We start from the raw sequence: 16,665 nt of genomic DNA, 5'->3' as shown, positions 1-16,665 counted from the left end.
TTTGCTCTTATTTGCAGTTACGTGTTCAGTAGTGCTGTGAGCAAGTAGCTGGAACTTGTTTCTGTAAGTCAGATTCTTAGATACATTCCACTTTTTGGTAAGATTTCTGTCAGTATTGAGAAAATTACTTTTATTCCCTCTGAATGTGAAGAACAAGTTACTAAGAAATGCCAAGTGCCACATGTTCCCAGTGTATATTTACAGTTTGTTCTGAAGTTAGCATGTATAATTGTGAACTCTGTGGAATACTTGCATTTTTTTTTAAGCTGCAGTGGAACCACAAGGCAGAGACCTGCACCTTTTCCTGTTAGCATTACTTCTCTTGAGTTACAGTGATATTACCATAGCAGAAGTGGTAGTTCTCCAAGTGTGTAGCATCTTGATCACAAAGGACTGCCTTATGCTTTTGCATGCTTCCTCTTTCATTTTAGGTATAAAGAATAACTATTCCAAAGAGGAAACATCTTTTCTGCCCTTTTTTTTTATTAAATAGCAGGATGTAGAAAGTATCCCAGTTCTCTGCAGCCTAACCAATACAGTCAAAGGTTTATGTCCCTCAACAAAGTAATACACACTGTCTTTTTCAAAACCAAGTACTTTTAAATCTTTTTTTTTTGTTTGTTTCCACCCACAAATGAGAGAGAAAATAGAAACATGTAGTCTTGAGCTAGCTATTAGGAACTAACACATAGCCAGAATGAAATGTTGCCCTATTGCTTCCTTCAGCTGCCTATCAAAACACCCTTTTCAGATTTTGTCAGTTAATTTAATTTTAAAAATTTTACATACAGGTGTCTGTATTGATCTGGAAACCACAATTTATTTCTTCATCAACTCTTGCTGCTAACAGTGAGCACCTTTCAGAGATAATTTAATCACAACATATATGTCAGAGTTCATCCAATTAATAGTCACATTCTGTCAATTGAAAGAATTAAAATGAGTGTAGCCATCATAATTTAACTTCTCAGTTGCTAGTATTTAGAATTTTACATTTATATTTTCTGTGGAATTCTTTACCAAGTGGACAAAGTGCCTCTTCCTGACCTTCAAAGTTATACATTAAAATTCTAAAGCATGGAAAGTGAAATCCAAACTTCTTCAACATTACTAGGATTCTGCATTGATTACTTATTTATGGTTTTTCAAAGGTAAAGCTGACTCAGACCTTTCAATGATGTGATGTGTAGGTCTCTGTTCCTAAGGAAACCATGAAGGTATTCTTAAACATATCTGGAAGAATATAGGGTTAACTTGGTTGTTGTTTGTGGGTCTCAAGTCGTTCTTGTTGGCCAGCTTTGCTAGGTCAGTCTGGAATATATGAAGCTCAGTTTCTGCAGAGATGTCACTGGATGCAATTAAAAAACTGTAGTAACTGGAAAAGGTAAGTGTCTAACTTTCCAGAAAAAATCATCCTTCAGAATTTAGCTACAGTTGCAGCACTTCCTGTCAGATCCTGATAATTTAATAGCAAATATGAAAACATTATTATTATTATTACTATCATTAAATGCAAAATGTATTTTTAAGCCATTCACAGTTAGCTTTTAAATTTCAACCTATTTTTTGTTACACTTCCAGGTATTTGACTGCACTACAGTGTGTTATAACCATGTCATAGTAATTCAGAGTGTCTGTTGTTAAAGTGCATACTTTAATAGGCTGTACATCACTTTTTCAAAATTACACCTCTCGAGGACAGAATATTTTACAGCACAATCATGTAGCTATTTTAAGGAGTATCTTTAATAACTGTATAGTACAGAAACTCGTTAAGGGTAAGTTTGTTTACAAAAGATTGCATTTTATTTAAAAGCCATGTTTTTTTTAAAAGTTTATCGTGAAAGTAAGAATTATTATATGCATTTGACACTGTTGCAATTCACCATTTAACAAATAGTTTTTAATTAAGAGCAAAACTTTATATGGTGCTCTAGATTGCTCATGAATAATCTCTCTTTTTTTTTTTTTTTAAACCCATTTATTCAAAATTACCCACTGGATCATCCTTAGTTTTATATAGAAAGTTATCGGTTCGTGATGAGTATTTGAAATTATAGGTGTTCATTTCTGCTGAAATCAGTGTCGTACAATATATTTTTCCTCCCTCACCAGATGGGGTCTATTTCTGCTTTAAAAAAACTCCATCAGTCAGCAGAGCACATTATGTGATGTTACATAAATGTAAAGTGGTATGAAATACAATATGGATGTACCCAACAGCTTTTAGCCCTGTAGCATAGTTAACTAAAGCACTTAGATCTCATCACAGCTAAAGCATAACTTAATGAAGCCAAGTTAGCAGCAGTTGCTACTGTTATCTTTGTATTTCAGAAGTCAGGTGCTTTAGGAGGAGAGTCAGCCTACCACGGAAAGCAACTATTTTACACACATAGAATAAACTTTTCATAGCTGTTCTTGAGTATTAAGTACAAGAACATGAGTATACACACTGTAAAAGATTTCTAAGCAAAGGCTGCTATAATACAATTTGTGGAAGAAATTTCACCTGTAGAAAAATAACACATTGGAAATAGTTACTTTTGTAGTCTTCCACAGTTGCGTAACTCTTGAAGGTCTGCAAGATAATACACATATGAAAAGGGTGTATTAAGCCTGCTAATGATTTGGGCTAATAAGAACATAATTCTTTTCTTTTATGCTTTGGAGGAAGAGGAGAGTGAATCTAGTTTTAGTTACTTTTTAAAGGAAGAAATAGCTAATAGATTTTTTTTCCCCTTACTGATTTTATAGTATGTTGCTGAGATGAATTATCTTTTCTGTAATTTGTGTGATTAGAAAACAGGATCTTTTAAATTGATAGCAACTCTGGCATATGTTTTTCCAAGTCTTTTTTGTGAGGCTATGGTGAAATCTCACTCCTCCTCAAGATTAACAAGCATTGTATTTTATCTTACATTCCAGAAGAATTAGTGTGACTTTACAACTTTGTGATTCTTTTATTATTTGATTTACTTTTCATCTCTGAGTCATGTAACCTTTAGTTTCCTTTGGTTTAAAAACCCCATTAACTTTCTTTAACACTTTCCTATTTAGAAGATCCTTGAGGGATGCTTTACTACACCTTTCTTCTTGTTCAGCTCTCCAGTCTTTTATTGTAATACTGTTTGTCACACATTGTAATAAATAGTTATTGATGTTTTTGAATGGACTTATTTTATTTCTCACATGATACGGAATTGACCCTGCTTAGGGGACAAAAAGTCAAATTAGTTGTGTTCACATTTATTTAGCTTTTAAATGAAACAATTTTCAAAGTCCTATATATTCAGGAAATAAATTCTAATAGGATTACAAGCTCAAATGTTATTCTGACCTTTCATAAATAAAAGGGCCTACACAGGATATTTTTCTACCCTCATAAGTTAAAACCACCAGAACTGTTCTCTGACACTGAGGTGAGTGTGCACAGCAGTGTCCACTTCATTATTATTAAACTGGGCTTACCTTCCAAAACAGGGTGACCACATTAAAACTGGTGTATCCTATCTCCCAGACAGTGTTCATTAGGGCAGAGAAATAATTTGGGAGATGCTAGTTGTCCTGCATCCAATGCTGGGGGATTGTTCTAAACAATTTAACAATGTAGGAGGCTGAGCTTCTGTGCCTTTGCCTGAGTTCTGGCACTATTGAAATTATCAGTTGCAGTCAAAGTGACTGAGAGACACCATCCAATGCTACTTGCAATGGGGCATATGCCAGTTCTGTTTTCCCCAACAAAATTGCCCAGAAGCCTGAAGTTTTGGGCATGTCCAATAGCCCCCTGGGCACTGAGCAGCTGAAGAGCCAAAATCCCCTTTGGATGCAGAAATGAGACATTCTTCCTTCATTCTTTGGGGGCTTTCTCTGATGTCAATACACGGAGTTTGCCTAACATGAACATGAGAAAGTTTCACACAATGAAACAGTGAATGTCTCTTTTGCCCAAGAAAAAGTAGGGAGAAGTACTAATCGTGTCAGTTTATAGAGCAAGCTGAAGGCAAGTGCATTACACAGAAGCTTTGGAGATGAGTTCAGTCTTCTCTGTCTGAACAGATTCAGATATTTCCTGCTCCATATAAGCAACCCTGTTCTTTAGGCTGTCTTACAGTTGCTCAGATGATTGAATATGTACCATTTACCTGAAATCTGTGAAAATAATATGGTTTTCTAATTGGACAGAGAGAAGTTAAGGACAGATCAGTGATCCACTGGCACAGGGAAAACGGGCATCAAGCACCTGGTCCAGAGAAATTTTTATCTTGTTATAATGCACTGTAAAACACAGATACTTGGAGCATTAGCTTTGATCAGCTGGATGCTTCTCAACTCCATCGCTGTCCCCTGTAGCTCTGTGGTTAGGGCACTTGCATTAGGGAAAAGGTAACTTTAATTTGTTTCACACAGACCAGTGCATTAAATGTGATTGTTCTACATCCAGGGAAATGTTCCAACACACTGAGCAAAAAAAGGGAGGTAGAAAGATGGTGGAACCATGACCTTTCTGTTTGCAAGGAAAACATGGACCTTGTTGTGCTTTTGAAAGAACTTTGGCACCACTCTGTGGAAAGAGGTCAAAGCTAATCCAAACTGGATGGAAAAATGTCTGTTTGACCTAAAACTGTTGATTTTTATCCTGAAAAGGACACATGTATCCTCTGTATTCAGTATTGCTCATTGCACATGAGATTTGCACACAGGTAGTTGCATTTTGAGATTGCCATTATTTTAGGACCAGAGAAGTTTTATCAGTAATTTTTTGACTGCTAGAATGAGTAAAAGTATGTAGAATTTCAAACACAATAAAGGCTTAAGTATCTGAAAGCTTGTATGTATTTCAGTTAAAAAAGCCTAGAAAGCTTATTTTGCTTATCTCCTTACTTTATTCTGTCCATTACAGAGTTACCTGTGACACTTTTAATGGCTGCTGTAGGAAACTTCGAAGACTGACCAGTATGGATTTCACCATCTGTGACCATGCACAAAAGAATATTTAGTCCATGGTGAAATTCAAATTCTTAATAATAAGCAGCATGTAATAATCTAATGTAATATATGAGTTTTCCATTGACATGTTATTGCTCTGTGCACAGAATAACTTTTCATTTTTTTGCTGTGAATGGACTCAGAGAATTTTACTTTAATTTCTTTTACTGCTAAGCAGAAAGAAATAGTTAAAAATTTACCAGGGGTTGAATTTTCTCTTCACAGAGCAATTTAATTACTGCTTGTTGTAGCAATCCAGCTTTATCACAAGAAAATAATGGCAGAATGGATCTAGCAGCTTTGCTTTCTTTGAGCCTAGTAGGACTGAAAAGACAATGGAATAAAAGCCTGGATTTTCTAAGGAAGCCTGTGGATCTGTCCATGTTAGTTTAGTTTGCCCCTTTGTTTCTGAGGAAGTGCTACTTTCATACCTGAAAATGGGATTTGGTGACTCCTTTTGCATTTCACTCAATTTGGCATTTCTATTCTTGTTTGTTAAAAGCCAGGTATTTGTCAGGATTCCTAACAGCTTAAAAGTAGGACAGAATAAAAAAAATAATCAAGGTATAATGAAAATTATCATGAAAGCATTCTTGTAAAAGATGAAATTAATTTCATGGATTTCTGAATTTCATTCAGATGAAGTATTTATTTCTGGCTGCCTATGTTATTCAAAACTATTACAGAGTTTGAAAATTGGCAACATCACAGCATGTCTTTAGAGCAATCTTTTTCTGTTATTTCCGGGGTTGGAGTACTCTTGTTAGAGCAGCATGAGGATAACTGCTAACACCTCCAAAATAGGCCAGCAGTCATTATTGGTCATTTCAGCATCAGACTGGCTATTCAGTTGATTGTACAGACAAGCTTTTAAAAAGGCTGTCTCCGTTGCTTCTAATACTTAATTTTTGCAAAAGTACCTTGGGTACTTCACTATTGTTTTATTAATGGTCTATTTTCTCTCTTTCAGGCTGAAGATACTTCATCTGTGTGGCTTCTGCTTCAGACATGGTCTGGAGTCCATTAAAGAAATCAATAAAAATGTGAGTCTTTAATAACCTCACTGTCCCAACTGCTAACACTTCAGTCAAATGAAAAATTTTATATATCCTGAGAGACATTTTTAGCTTTTAAATGTACCACTGGTTTACAGAGAGCTATCATGCCACTTTGTATCTCAGTTTTTGATAAAGTTGAAGCATAAAATTGTGGGGTTTTTTTGCAATATTATGCAAGTTTCTTAATTTCTTTCCCTTGGACTAAGTTTTTTAAGGTACAGATTGTGCCTTTTCTACTTCAGAGGTTATAATGATGCAATGTACTTAAGAAGTACAATCTATGTTATGCCTGTTAATAAATACATTACCCTTAGTTTTTAACTGAGAGGAATGAGTCACATTCAGTAGTACTAAAAATTATACAGCAGGGATTAAGAGTATGTAGCAGTGGCCTATAATCTGCTCAAATTTGGCATTCAAGTATGTATGCTTCATATGAGGTGCATGCTTGAATACAGTTGGGTAAACAGCTGGAAATTACATCAAAGTCATAAAAAAGTCCAAATGGAGATGCAGCAGCAGAAAGGCAGAGAAGGGAAACGGGCAGGGGGGAGAGTCACTGCCACTGCCTGTTTGCTGGAGACCTCTCACAGGCTTTCACTGCACATCACCTTCTCACCATGCACTTCAGCTGCCTGTGCTTCTCTTCCTGATGGTAGGGAGAGAATGAGGAGGAGGTTCAACACACGTATGGGTGGAAAAGGGAAAGATGGAGCTCCAAACTGGAATTATGATGCTTTGAGATATACTGTGGGTTGCAGAGGTGGTAATGTTTGTGAGTGAAATGAGTGGCGAAATTGGAGTAGGCTTAGGCAATTAGTTTTCATGGTGCTGTGGCTAAGTATGATACCTGTGTGTAATACTGTTTCAATTAGATGCTTCTTATTAATCGATTCTATTTTACTTCTGCTGTGCTTTCTTAAGTTTGTGCTAAACTGCTTAAACAGTCCAAATGGAAAACAGACAAAGGTGAATAAGAAAGTTATAGAAACCATAAGGGGATCCATTCACTCTTTTAACCATCTATAATATTGGAAAGATTAGTTAATATATACAAGAACTATAGAAAAGAAATACTCTGTCTTCAGAGATAGTCAGAATAGTGTGATTGAAATATACATATGTTCTATTTCGTGATTTTGAAATGCTTGGTAGTCCAGGCAAAAATCTTCCTTTATTATACATGTGAGTTCCAAAAATAATATGTATGGAGGGATCAGAAGAGTGCTGCTATTTCAAGTGTGGGATCTTCCTGAAGCACAGTACTCCAGCTTTACTGGGCTTCTGCACAGTTCTACAAAATTACTTTCAGAGATCACATGTATTTAAACAGCATTTAAGAGTTCTGTAGCTTATCTCCCTGATCAGCTCACTCCTCTGCATTTTTGTTTGCTGAGGTGATGCTAGGTTTTGATGTCATGTGGTGTACCATGCCTCCTGTTCCTGGTTCCTCTGTCTCTTCTAATCTGCTCATTTAACCTCTGTGTAACATTGTCAAAGAGCACCTTCTCCAACTCAGAATAATAGGACACTTTGGTAGTGATGCAATGAATCTCTTCTTGTTCACATCTTTCTTAGGCAAACCTGAAATTCCTGAGCATGATTTCATGTTCTGTTCTTCAGCTGAAAAGATCCTCCAGCTAGCTAGTGTGTTTCATGGCACAGAGAAATAAACCAGATAGTACTGAAAATGGCACATGGGATATATTTGTATTTGTGGCTTTGGTTTCTTACTTATGAATTTAAAACTTCTCCTCCAGCATATCCACAACCATTAGTCCATGGAAAAAGGGCTTTGGTTTTGCATATTTATTTAATTTAGAGCTGGATTTGAAGGGACAGATCATTTTGAAATAGGCACATAATTTCAGAACAAAGCACTGTTTTACCATTGTCTGCTGGGAATCCTGCCCTCAGCACTCATTCAAATTATATTTTATTTGTTATCTCTGTGCTGTTGTTAGGACCGTTTCACTGAGCCATGGCCTGCCAAGCAAGCACTGATTGCGTGGCATTGTGTAACACTGCTTGCATCATCTGTTTTACAGGATATATGCCATGGCAGTGTTAAATGACACACTGCACTTCATGCCAGTGTCTGAGATTTGTGTGACTTCTGTAACAGTGGAAACAAGGGAGATGCCAAAGACAATGACAGCCACTGAATACACAAGGGATTACCTGCACATGAAGGCAGAAATCTGGCCCATGTAGGCATTGCATTGGCAATATTGCAAGATTTTTGTATGGCTTGCTTTAAACCAGAATGTTAATATGAAGATTTCAATTTGTTTTCAATGTTCCTTATTATTTGCTTGTATTACATAGGAAGAAATATAAAGCTTTCAAATGAAACAAAGATGCAGATCTTTGTAGTGGAAGGGTCAAATCGCAAGTCATAGAAAAGTAGGGTTATATAGAAAAGTTGGGGAAAAGATGATGTTCAATCTCAGAGGGGAAAAAATAAATAAATACAGAAGCTATGTATCCAAAGCCTATGCCCTCTACTTAGCAGTACATGGTAGTTAATACCACAAGAGATACAAAAGAGTGAATAAGTGAATGAGCAGGATAAGGATTACTGAAAACGTCAATTCATACACCTGCAGCCACAAAAGCAAACAAGAAGGTGAGTGCATTAATTTGAGCAGGAAGTCCCTGTCTGTCTAGTGAGACACATTCAGCTCTGGATAAGGCTGTTCCAGCTTAGCTCAGGAGTGTGTTTGCATTGAAAGCCGAATGTCCTGACTGGTGTGTGTAAGCAACATACGTTTGTCTCTTTGGATAGCTGAACAAACCTTCATCAGACTCACAAGGGCTCATGACACTCTTTGGGTACAAAAATTTAATGGCCAGATGAGCAATCATAGAACAGAAGGAACACTTTTGTTAAATTAATTCTTGCTTTACTAAAATATTAGATTTTGCTAGACTCAGAATCGAGATGATACCACTTTCCTACTCTTACTAGTCCTACAACTGAATAATGGAAATATAGTGGCAAATATGCATCAAATTACAAACTGAAGTCCTTCAGGTAGCTGACATTTTTTAGCTAAAATTTCTTTTCCAAATTACTTGACAGCTGTATTTCTCTGAATTTCAGGGAACATTTCACAACACATTGTACTGACTAGGGATAAATTGTTGGCAGGATTTTAGGCTGAGTCTGTCTAAGCCTGACAAAATAGTAATCAAAAACTATCAATATAATAATTTTCAATGACAGCATTCCCTACTTCTTAGGCAGAGGGGAACTTTAGATTTTTTATGTGATTTATTTTAATGGAAGGTCAGTTGGACTCTTTGTGCTTTCCTGGATCAGCTAGTTAGCCTTGGGCTATGTTTCTGTCAATAAGAAAACACTGTTTTGATGGCTGGATTTGTATTCTGTTTAACTCCATCACAACTTTGGTATACACAATTTACACTTGCGGATAGACACAAACAAGAGTGAGTGTGCGGGGAAGGAAGGGAATCTCAGTTCAAATTTAATTGCCGGCAATGAAATCTGAGTCTGGCTTCAAGAAAGTGAGAAGTCTTTCTGCCAAAAAAGACAGACGCTAGTTCTTCTACACAGAGCACGGAAAATCTGCTCCTTTGGTTTACTGATCTGAACGTAGCATTTGCATTTTCAGTTTAAGCTGGTATTTTAAGAGTGCACATTTCAAACTTACTGGTGATGGGATAGGAGTGAGCACGTACTCAGCAACGCATAACTCCAGGACTACTCATAGTCACCAAGACATAGGGAGACTTTGGGTTTTTGAAGAACTTCCTGGGTTCTTCATCGTCCATGAGCAGAAGTGCTTTTATTCTGCTGGCAAAAGACAATGAGATTTAACACCGTACAGTGACAGCACAGCACTAGGACTCCCCTTTGCTGCTGCGAGGAGGTGGGACGTGGTTTTAACCTATGGTGCTTGTGAACAGTACCTGCGCTTTTGGCAGTGCTGAGCAGAGCGGCGCGCAAGAGAACCAGCGCCCTTCCCGGCACCACCGGCGGGATAGCGGCGAGGAGGTCTGGCACCTGCAGGTCTTCGGCTTGGGGCCGCCCGGAGGCGCCCGCGGCCTTGCCCCGTACCTGCCGCAGCCACACTCCGCCACCTGCGGCCCGGCCTCCGCCTCCCGGCCACGCCCGGCCCCGCAGGGTACCGGGGCGGAGCAGGTACCGGCCCGCCCTGCTGCGCCGACGGCAGAGGGGTGCTGCCAGCTCGAGAGTCCGCTGTTTACCCTGTCCCGGTCCGCCTCGTCCCGCTCAGAGTATTCCCGGCTGATGGACCCCGAGGCGACGGGGGACGAGCTGTCCCGCCTGCGAGCCCTCTTCCTGGCCTGCGACGCCAGCGGCTCGGGTCGCATAGAACGGGAAGACTTCGCGGCTCTGTGCGCCGAGCTGCGGGTGCGGCCGGCCGAGGCCGAGGCCATCTTCCAGCGCCTCGACAGTGACCGCGACGGGGCCATCACCTTTCCCGAGTTCGCCCGCGGCTTCCGCGGCGCCACCCGCTGGCGGCCCGGCGGCGAAGAGCTGGAGGGCGAGGAGGAGGCGGCGTGCCCCGCCGTGGGGCTGGAGCAGCCCTGGAGGGACTTCGAGGTGCGGCTCGGGGAGGAGGCGAGGTACATCCCCAGGTAATGTCCGGTCACGTCCGAGGCGGCACAGGCACAGCCGCCCCGGTGGGCGTGGGGCCGGGACCCCAGGGTGCCAGGGCTGACCCTTCCCTGGGGGTCTGGCGGCAAGCTGCCTGTGCCGCCCTCCGGAGGGGGAGCGGTATGTCGGGCAGCAGCTTGCGCCGGTGTTGTTGCAATTGCCCAGCTGGGGGTCGGCCGTATCAGAGTTGAGGCTGACTTCCCACCCGCCGTGCTTGCAGGCGTACACTAGCCCTCCCCACGTCTGTACTTCGGCTTTGAGGGTTTCCAGCTCATTTATCAGCGTGCAGCCGCTTGCTTGCTTCCTCTCTGCTGCTCTACCAGCGCCCCACGTGGGAAAACCCAGCCGGTGGAGCGCTGGGGATATAAGGTGCTGCCAGCTCCGCAAACGAAACTTTCTTCCCCAGATGCCCCCTGACGGGCCCAGCATCTTTGTTGCACCCCTGTCTTCCGTCTCCTTTAAAAGGCAGACCAACACCACCCCTGTCTCCAAGTACGGCTCTCGGTCTGGGGAGCTCACTGAAGTCCGTGAGAGCCCTTGCCTTCAGTGTCAGTGAAATGAAGACAATTGACGGTAGTTAGGTTTGGGGTTAAACCAGGTTACCGGGGGCCTCTCTGTACCAAGCTGGTTCCAGTTTACAGAAGCACATTTTTGTGATTTGCAGTAATCTGTCTGAAACCTGAGGTGCTCAAAATTAATATACAAATGCCAGCCATAAAAAGTAGAGTGATTCTGCTTCATTTTAAAATTGTAATTTAAGATGGAAAACCAGCAATCTGAGTTCGAGGTCTTGGCAGCTGATTAAGGGGCAGTTAAAAATACTACATGGGTATATCTAAAGAGACTGTGTCAAACTGTAGTGGTAGTGGGTCCTGGTTGTGAGGTACAGGGAAGCTAACAAAAAGTGTGTTGATTTCTGTGTAACTTTTGTAGCAATCGAATTGGATGTGCAGATTTGGGTTTTTTTAAAGTTTTTTTTTTTTAATTTTTTGTGTGTGGTGCTTTTTTGTGGTTTTTTTGTTGTTTTTTTTCTTTCTTTTTTTTTTTCTTTTTTTTACAGGAACTTGTAACAAATCAGTGGCAAATTTTTATCATAGCAGTCTCCATAAAGTGCACCTTAAATTCTCATCTACCCCAATAATTTGTTTCTAGGGACTTTTAAAAATGTGTTTGGATTGTGAGATTAAACATTTATTCAGAAACTTTTTCAGATACTTAACCTGCTACTCATGATCACAGCCTGAGTGAACTGTTCTTTTTGGACTGGAAGAATAAATAACAACGGTTAGTCTTACAGACGGATCAGTAATTTCATATGGTCTTTACTTACCCAGTTCATGATGCTGTCTTTGCTCCGTAATTTGCTTTCTGCAGAAAGAAAACAATAAAAGAAAGGTCCACTTGAAAGTTTGCAGAAGCACTTTGTGACGTAACCTAAACCCAGACAGAATCTCAATAGATGGAAAAAATCTGACTCATGAACAGTGATGGCATGTGAAAACATCTCTCTCCTTTCGATTAGTAAGACTATCTCAGTATCTAGGTTACTATCTTTGCCACAACAGTTTCAATATAGTCCAGTTGTTTGTCTAAGAGGATGGTAGGAGGGAAGGGGAATAGCTTTTGTTGGCTTTACTGTGCTGACATGTCCTTAAGTTTTGTTAAATTCATCACAGAAATCATAGAATCATAGAATAATGTCATATGTGTTATGATTCTTATACATCAGAATTGCAAACATAACTAGATTTTGATAGTTAAATACATGTGTATCAGGCGGTAATTTGATGTAAATGCTTCCTATTCATGTTCAGCTTTGTAAATAGCTTTGAACATCCTTGGTAGTTGGCTGCATTTATTAGGTGTGTGTGTGTGTGTGTAAACATCAGCTGGAGAACAGTGTGCCCTTTGTTTCCCTGTTCCTTCTCCGTCCTGTCCTGAAGTAGTAGGAGCTGATCTGTGTTACGGCCCAACTTTTTTCCATTTGTGGCTTGCAACTTTTTTTGTTCAAACATATGTATAATTTTTTTTTTTTCATGTAAGTAGTCCCACTAAAATCACCAGGACCACTTAACGCAGGTCATGAAGGTACCGTAGTTGTTGGAGGAGTCTGGGCATACGATTCATTTTAAGCAACAGAAAGTAACAGAATCATGTAAAGTACAAAAGGGTACTTTGGAAGTTATTTATCTTGCATATTTATTGCGTTTATCTGTTTGTTGCTATTTTTTAGGGAGAGGCAGTACAGACCTTGCTTGGAACACACCTTTATGTTCAATACTATAAACCAGTTGGTGTCCTCACATTGTGGGCACACATACGTCTTCATATATTTGCTGTAATATTGACATTGAAAACCATGAGAAAAGTAATTAAAAAGAAGAAACTGCCCAAACTGTTGTCCATAATTTTTATCTTGTTCATGTGTGGTTTCAATCTCAATCATTTTAGGGTTCAGTCCCTCAAAATGCTGTGCCTTCTGGCCCTAGTCTAGCAAAACACTGGGATATGTGCTTTAGTGCTATTGTGGTTTATATAGAGAGAAACAAGGCACAGCAGATCGAAGTAGCGAGATAAAATCAGGTCTGAAGCCAGGAGAAAATGACGCAGTAAACATCTGTGGTCTTTACCATTCCTGAGCTTGACTGAGTGCCCATGGACATCAAGGGGAAATTTTTCACTGATACCAATACACATGGTTCAGCCTCTCTTTCTGCAACTGAGCTTTTAAAAGCTGTAAATAAGCTCCATAATGATGTGTCAAACCCAGTGACAGATCAATATCCTGACCCAGTACTTAGTGTAGTAGCAGACATTAGATGCAGCATTGCTTACTGCCAGGTATTGCCTTGTTCCAGGTACTAAAATCAATAAGCATAGTTTGAATTTAGCTAATTTTTAAAAAAAAAAGATAGTTTTATTATGGGATAGATCCTGCCTCTCTGTAGTTTGGTGTATCAGTTGTACAGTTCTGTTAGCTTATACTTTAAAACGTCCAGGTTTGTACTGGAGCTGTGGTTGTATCAGTTACAGTTAAATAGGAAGTGTAACATCAAAGAGAACCTTCTCAGCCTTGCTCCTTCCCTTCCCATATGAACAGATTTTTTGGGATTAAGTTCAGTTAAATTTCTTGGTAAAGTGGCTCACTGTGAGTCAAAGTATTGTCTTCCTCTTTACATATGCTTAGTGGGCAGTTGTGTTTGTAGCACAAAAAAAGTGGAAAGTCTAAAGTCTTACAGACTGATGACTTAATAAAATCTGTGAGGTCAGATTTTAGTGAATATATATCAGGTATAATGAGTAACTAAACACAGAAGTTTGCAGTGCCTTTGGTTTTTATGTAGTGAATTGACACATGGAGCATACCTTTGCGAGCCATAGGAGATCTGTTTTATTGAGAGTTTGGCATGTTAATTAGTTTGTCCTCTCATGAGTATTTGCAATGGTACAGAAGTAGACAAAAAAAGGTAAGAAATCTATCTGACGCACCAGGCAGCGAGTGGTCCAGTGTACTGTGTGCACTGGAAGGGTTTAGCCCTTCACCGTATTACTGGGCACTTGCATTCTTTTTTAATCAGTGGCCAACCTCACTGGCTTGATATTGAAAAGATTGAAAGGTTCCCTCCATGCTGCTAAAGGAATATGTTCTATATGTGTTCTAACTATAGGCATGTGTTCCTTTAAGCATGTGTGAAAGTCTCCTGCAGCAATGCTTTTCCATTCCTTGCCTGAGCAAAGAGTGATCCAGCATCCACTGGCACTTCAAGAGAAAACCTGCGCTTATGAATGCTACAACAGTTATTTGTGTAAATACCGGCCTGTAAATTACAGTCAAAAACTTTCCAGAAAATAGATTTTAAATTTTAATGTCAAAGACCTTAAATCGAAAAAAAACAAAGATTTGGGACTGTGTGTGCTGTGTGCATTTTCTCTCTGTACTCAAGGCTGCTCCTCGAATCCTGTGTTCAGTTCTGGGCCCCTCAGTACAAGAGAGACATTGAGGTGTTGGAGTGGGGCCAGAGGAGGACAAGGAAGCTGGTGAAGGGTCTGGAGCACAAGTGTAATGGAGGAGCAGCTGAGGGAACTGAGGTTGTTTAGTCTGGAGAAGGCTCAGGGGGCACCATATAACCCCCTACAACTACCTGAGAGGAGGTTGTAGTGAGGTGGTGGTTGGTCTCTTCTCCCAAGTATCAAGCAATAGAACAAGAGGTAATAGCCTCGAGCTGTGCCAGGGGAGGTTTAGATTGGATATTAGGAAAAATTTGACAGAGAGGGTGGTTAGACATTGGAGCATGCTGTACAGGCAGCAGTGGTCTTACTGTCCCTGGAAGTGTTCACAAACCATGTAGATGAGGCCCTTAGTGATACGGTTTAGTAGTGGGTTTGGCAGTCCTGGGGTAATGGTTGGACCTGATGATCTTAAAGGTCTTTTCCAACCTCGTTGATTCTATGATTCTTCTGTATTATGGGATCACTCTGGGATAAACTGAATCCCTTTAAGCCCTATCAGGTGAATTTTCTGTGATATTTGGCAAATTGGAGAGTCTGGAAAATTAACTAAATTAATATGAACATGAATGGGTGACTCAATCTGGATCAGTCAGCTGATCGGAGCTAGCCTAGCTAGAGCCACAGCCGGCACGCTTCAGCGACGCGAGGGTCAACGGAGATTAGGAAAATCAGAGGGGATAGCGCAGAGACATCGCGATTCCCGACATCTCCCGATCCCCGAAGCCCCAGCAGCCCTTGCGAGAGAGAGGCTGACGTGGAGGGGGGCGTTCCCACGGTGACGGCGACCACTCCCCTGCTGCTTCCCTTGAAAAAGCCTTTGAGAGGGCAGCGACCGGGCACAGGGAGGAACAAGCAGGTCGTGTTGCTGGTGTCCCAGACTGCGCACCAATATGGTTGCTTCCAGAAAGAGAGCTTGCAGTAAGGTGACTACAGCAACTCAGACAGAGACCCCGTCCCAGACCGTGGCTGTTCAGGTCTCTGGGTGCAGGGAGTGCCAGAGCCTGCTGCTGCCGGGGGAGGGAGGACAGCATTCCACCTGCGGGAGGTGTGAGCAGGTAGAAGATCTGCTTAGCCTGGTGGCAAGACTTAAGGAGGAGGTTGAGACGCTGAGGACCATCAGGGAGTGTGAAAGGGAGATCGACTGGTGGAGTAACTCCCTGGCGGGCCAGTCGAAACGGTTCCAGGGAGATACCCCCCAAAAGGGGAAGGACCCCCTGCCTTCTCACACAGAGGGGGATGGCCTGAGGCAGCCCCTGCCCTGTAGCTGTTGCGCAGAGGTAGGGGACCAAAAAGACGACGAGGGTTGGAAGCTAGTTCCGGGTCGACGTCGTGGGAAACCCTCCCCCCTTCCTGCCCTGCTTCCCCAGGTGTCCCTCCATAATAGGTTCGAGGCCCTGGATCTTGAAGGAGAGGTAGGTGAGAATGTGGGGCAAGGCCAGCCCACAAGGCCACATAGGAAAAGGGAGTCGACTTTGCACCTCAAGACTGCCTCTGTTAAGAAAGAAAGAAGGGTCATTGTAGTAGGGGATTCCCTTCTGAGAGGAACAGAGGGCCCGATATGCAGAGTTGACCCTCATCATAGGGAAGTGTGTAGTCTGCCTGGAGCCCGGATCAGGGATATCACCAGGGCGCTCCCCAACCTGGTGCACCCGACAGACTATTACCCGCTGCTGGTCTTCCAGACAGGTGGGGAGGAAGCTGCTTCCCGCAATCTGAGGGGGATGAAGAAAGACTACAGGGCCTTGGGGCGGATGGTGAAAGAGTCTGGGGCTCAAGTGATCTTCTCCTCTCTCCTTCCATCTTCCACTGATGATGTGGGAAGGAATGGGAAGATTCAGTTCATGAACAATTGGCTTCGAGACTGGTGCTACAGGCAGGGCTTTGGATTCTTTGATAACGGCTGGTTTTATAGGGCACCAGTCTGGACAATGACAAGTGAGAAAGGTTTGTCTCACAGAGGGAAAA

General features: G+C 41.3%; 1 protein-coding gene across 1 annotated transcript in view; it reads left to right on the top strand.

Annotated features, from left to right (window-relative positions):
- Nucleotides 1–10,289: 10,289 nt before the first annotated feature.
- RASEF (RAS and EF-hand domain containing) overlaps nt 10,290–16,665 on the top strand; it is a 41,769-nt gene continuing 35,393 nt past the window's right edge. The window contains exon 1 of the mRNA XM_061456254.1: nt 10,290–10,670. Within this exon, the coding sequence (XP_061312238.1) occupies nt 10,321–10,670 (350 nt within the window). The 5' untranslated portion in view covers nt 10,290–10,320. The remainder of the gene's footprint in view (nt 10,671–16,665) is intronic.

The sequence above is a fragment of the Pezoporus flaviventris genome, unplaced genomic scaffold (genome assembly GCF_033815535.1).
Source record: "Pezoporus flaviventris isolate CSIRO_AGI_PZ_B2104156 unplaced genomic scaffold, CSIRO_AGI_Pfla_v1 ptg000022l, whole genome shotgun sequence".
In the NCBI taxonomy this organism is placed as follows: domain Eukaryota; kingdom Metazoa; phylum Chordata; class Aves; order Psittaciformes; family Psittacidae; genus Pezoporus; species Pezoporus flaviventris.
Note: the sequence above shows the minus strand (reverse complement) of the source record. Positions and strands in the feature narration are given on the sequence as shown.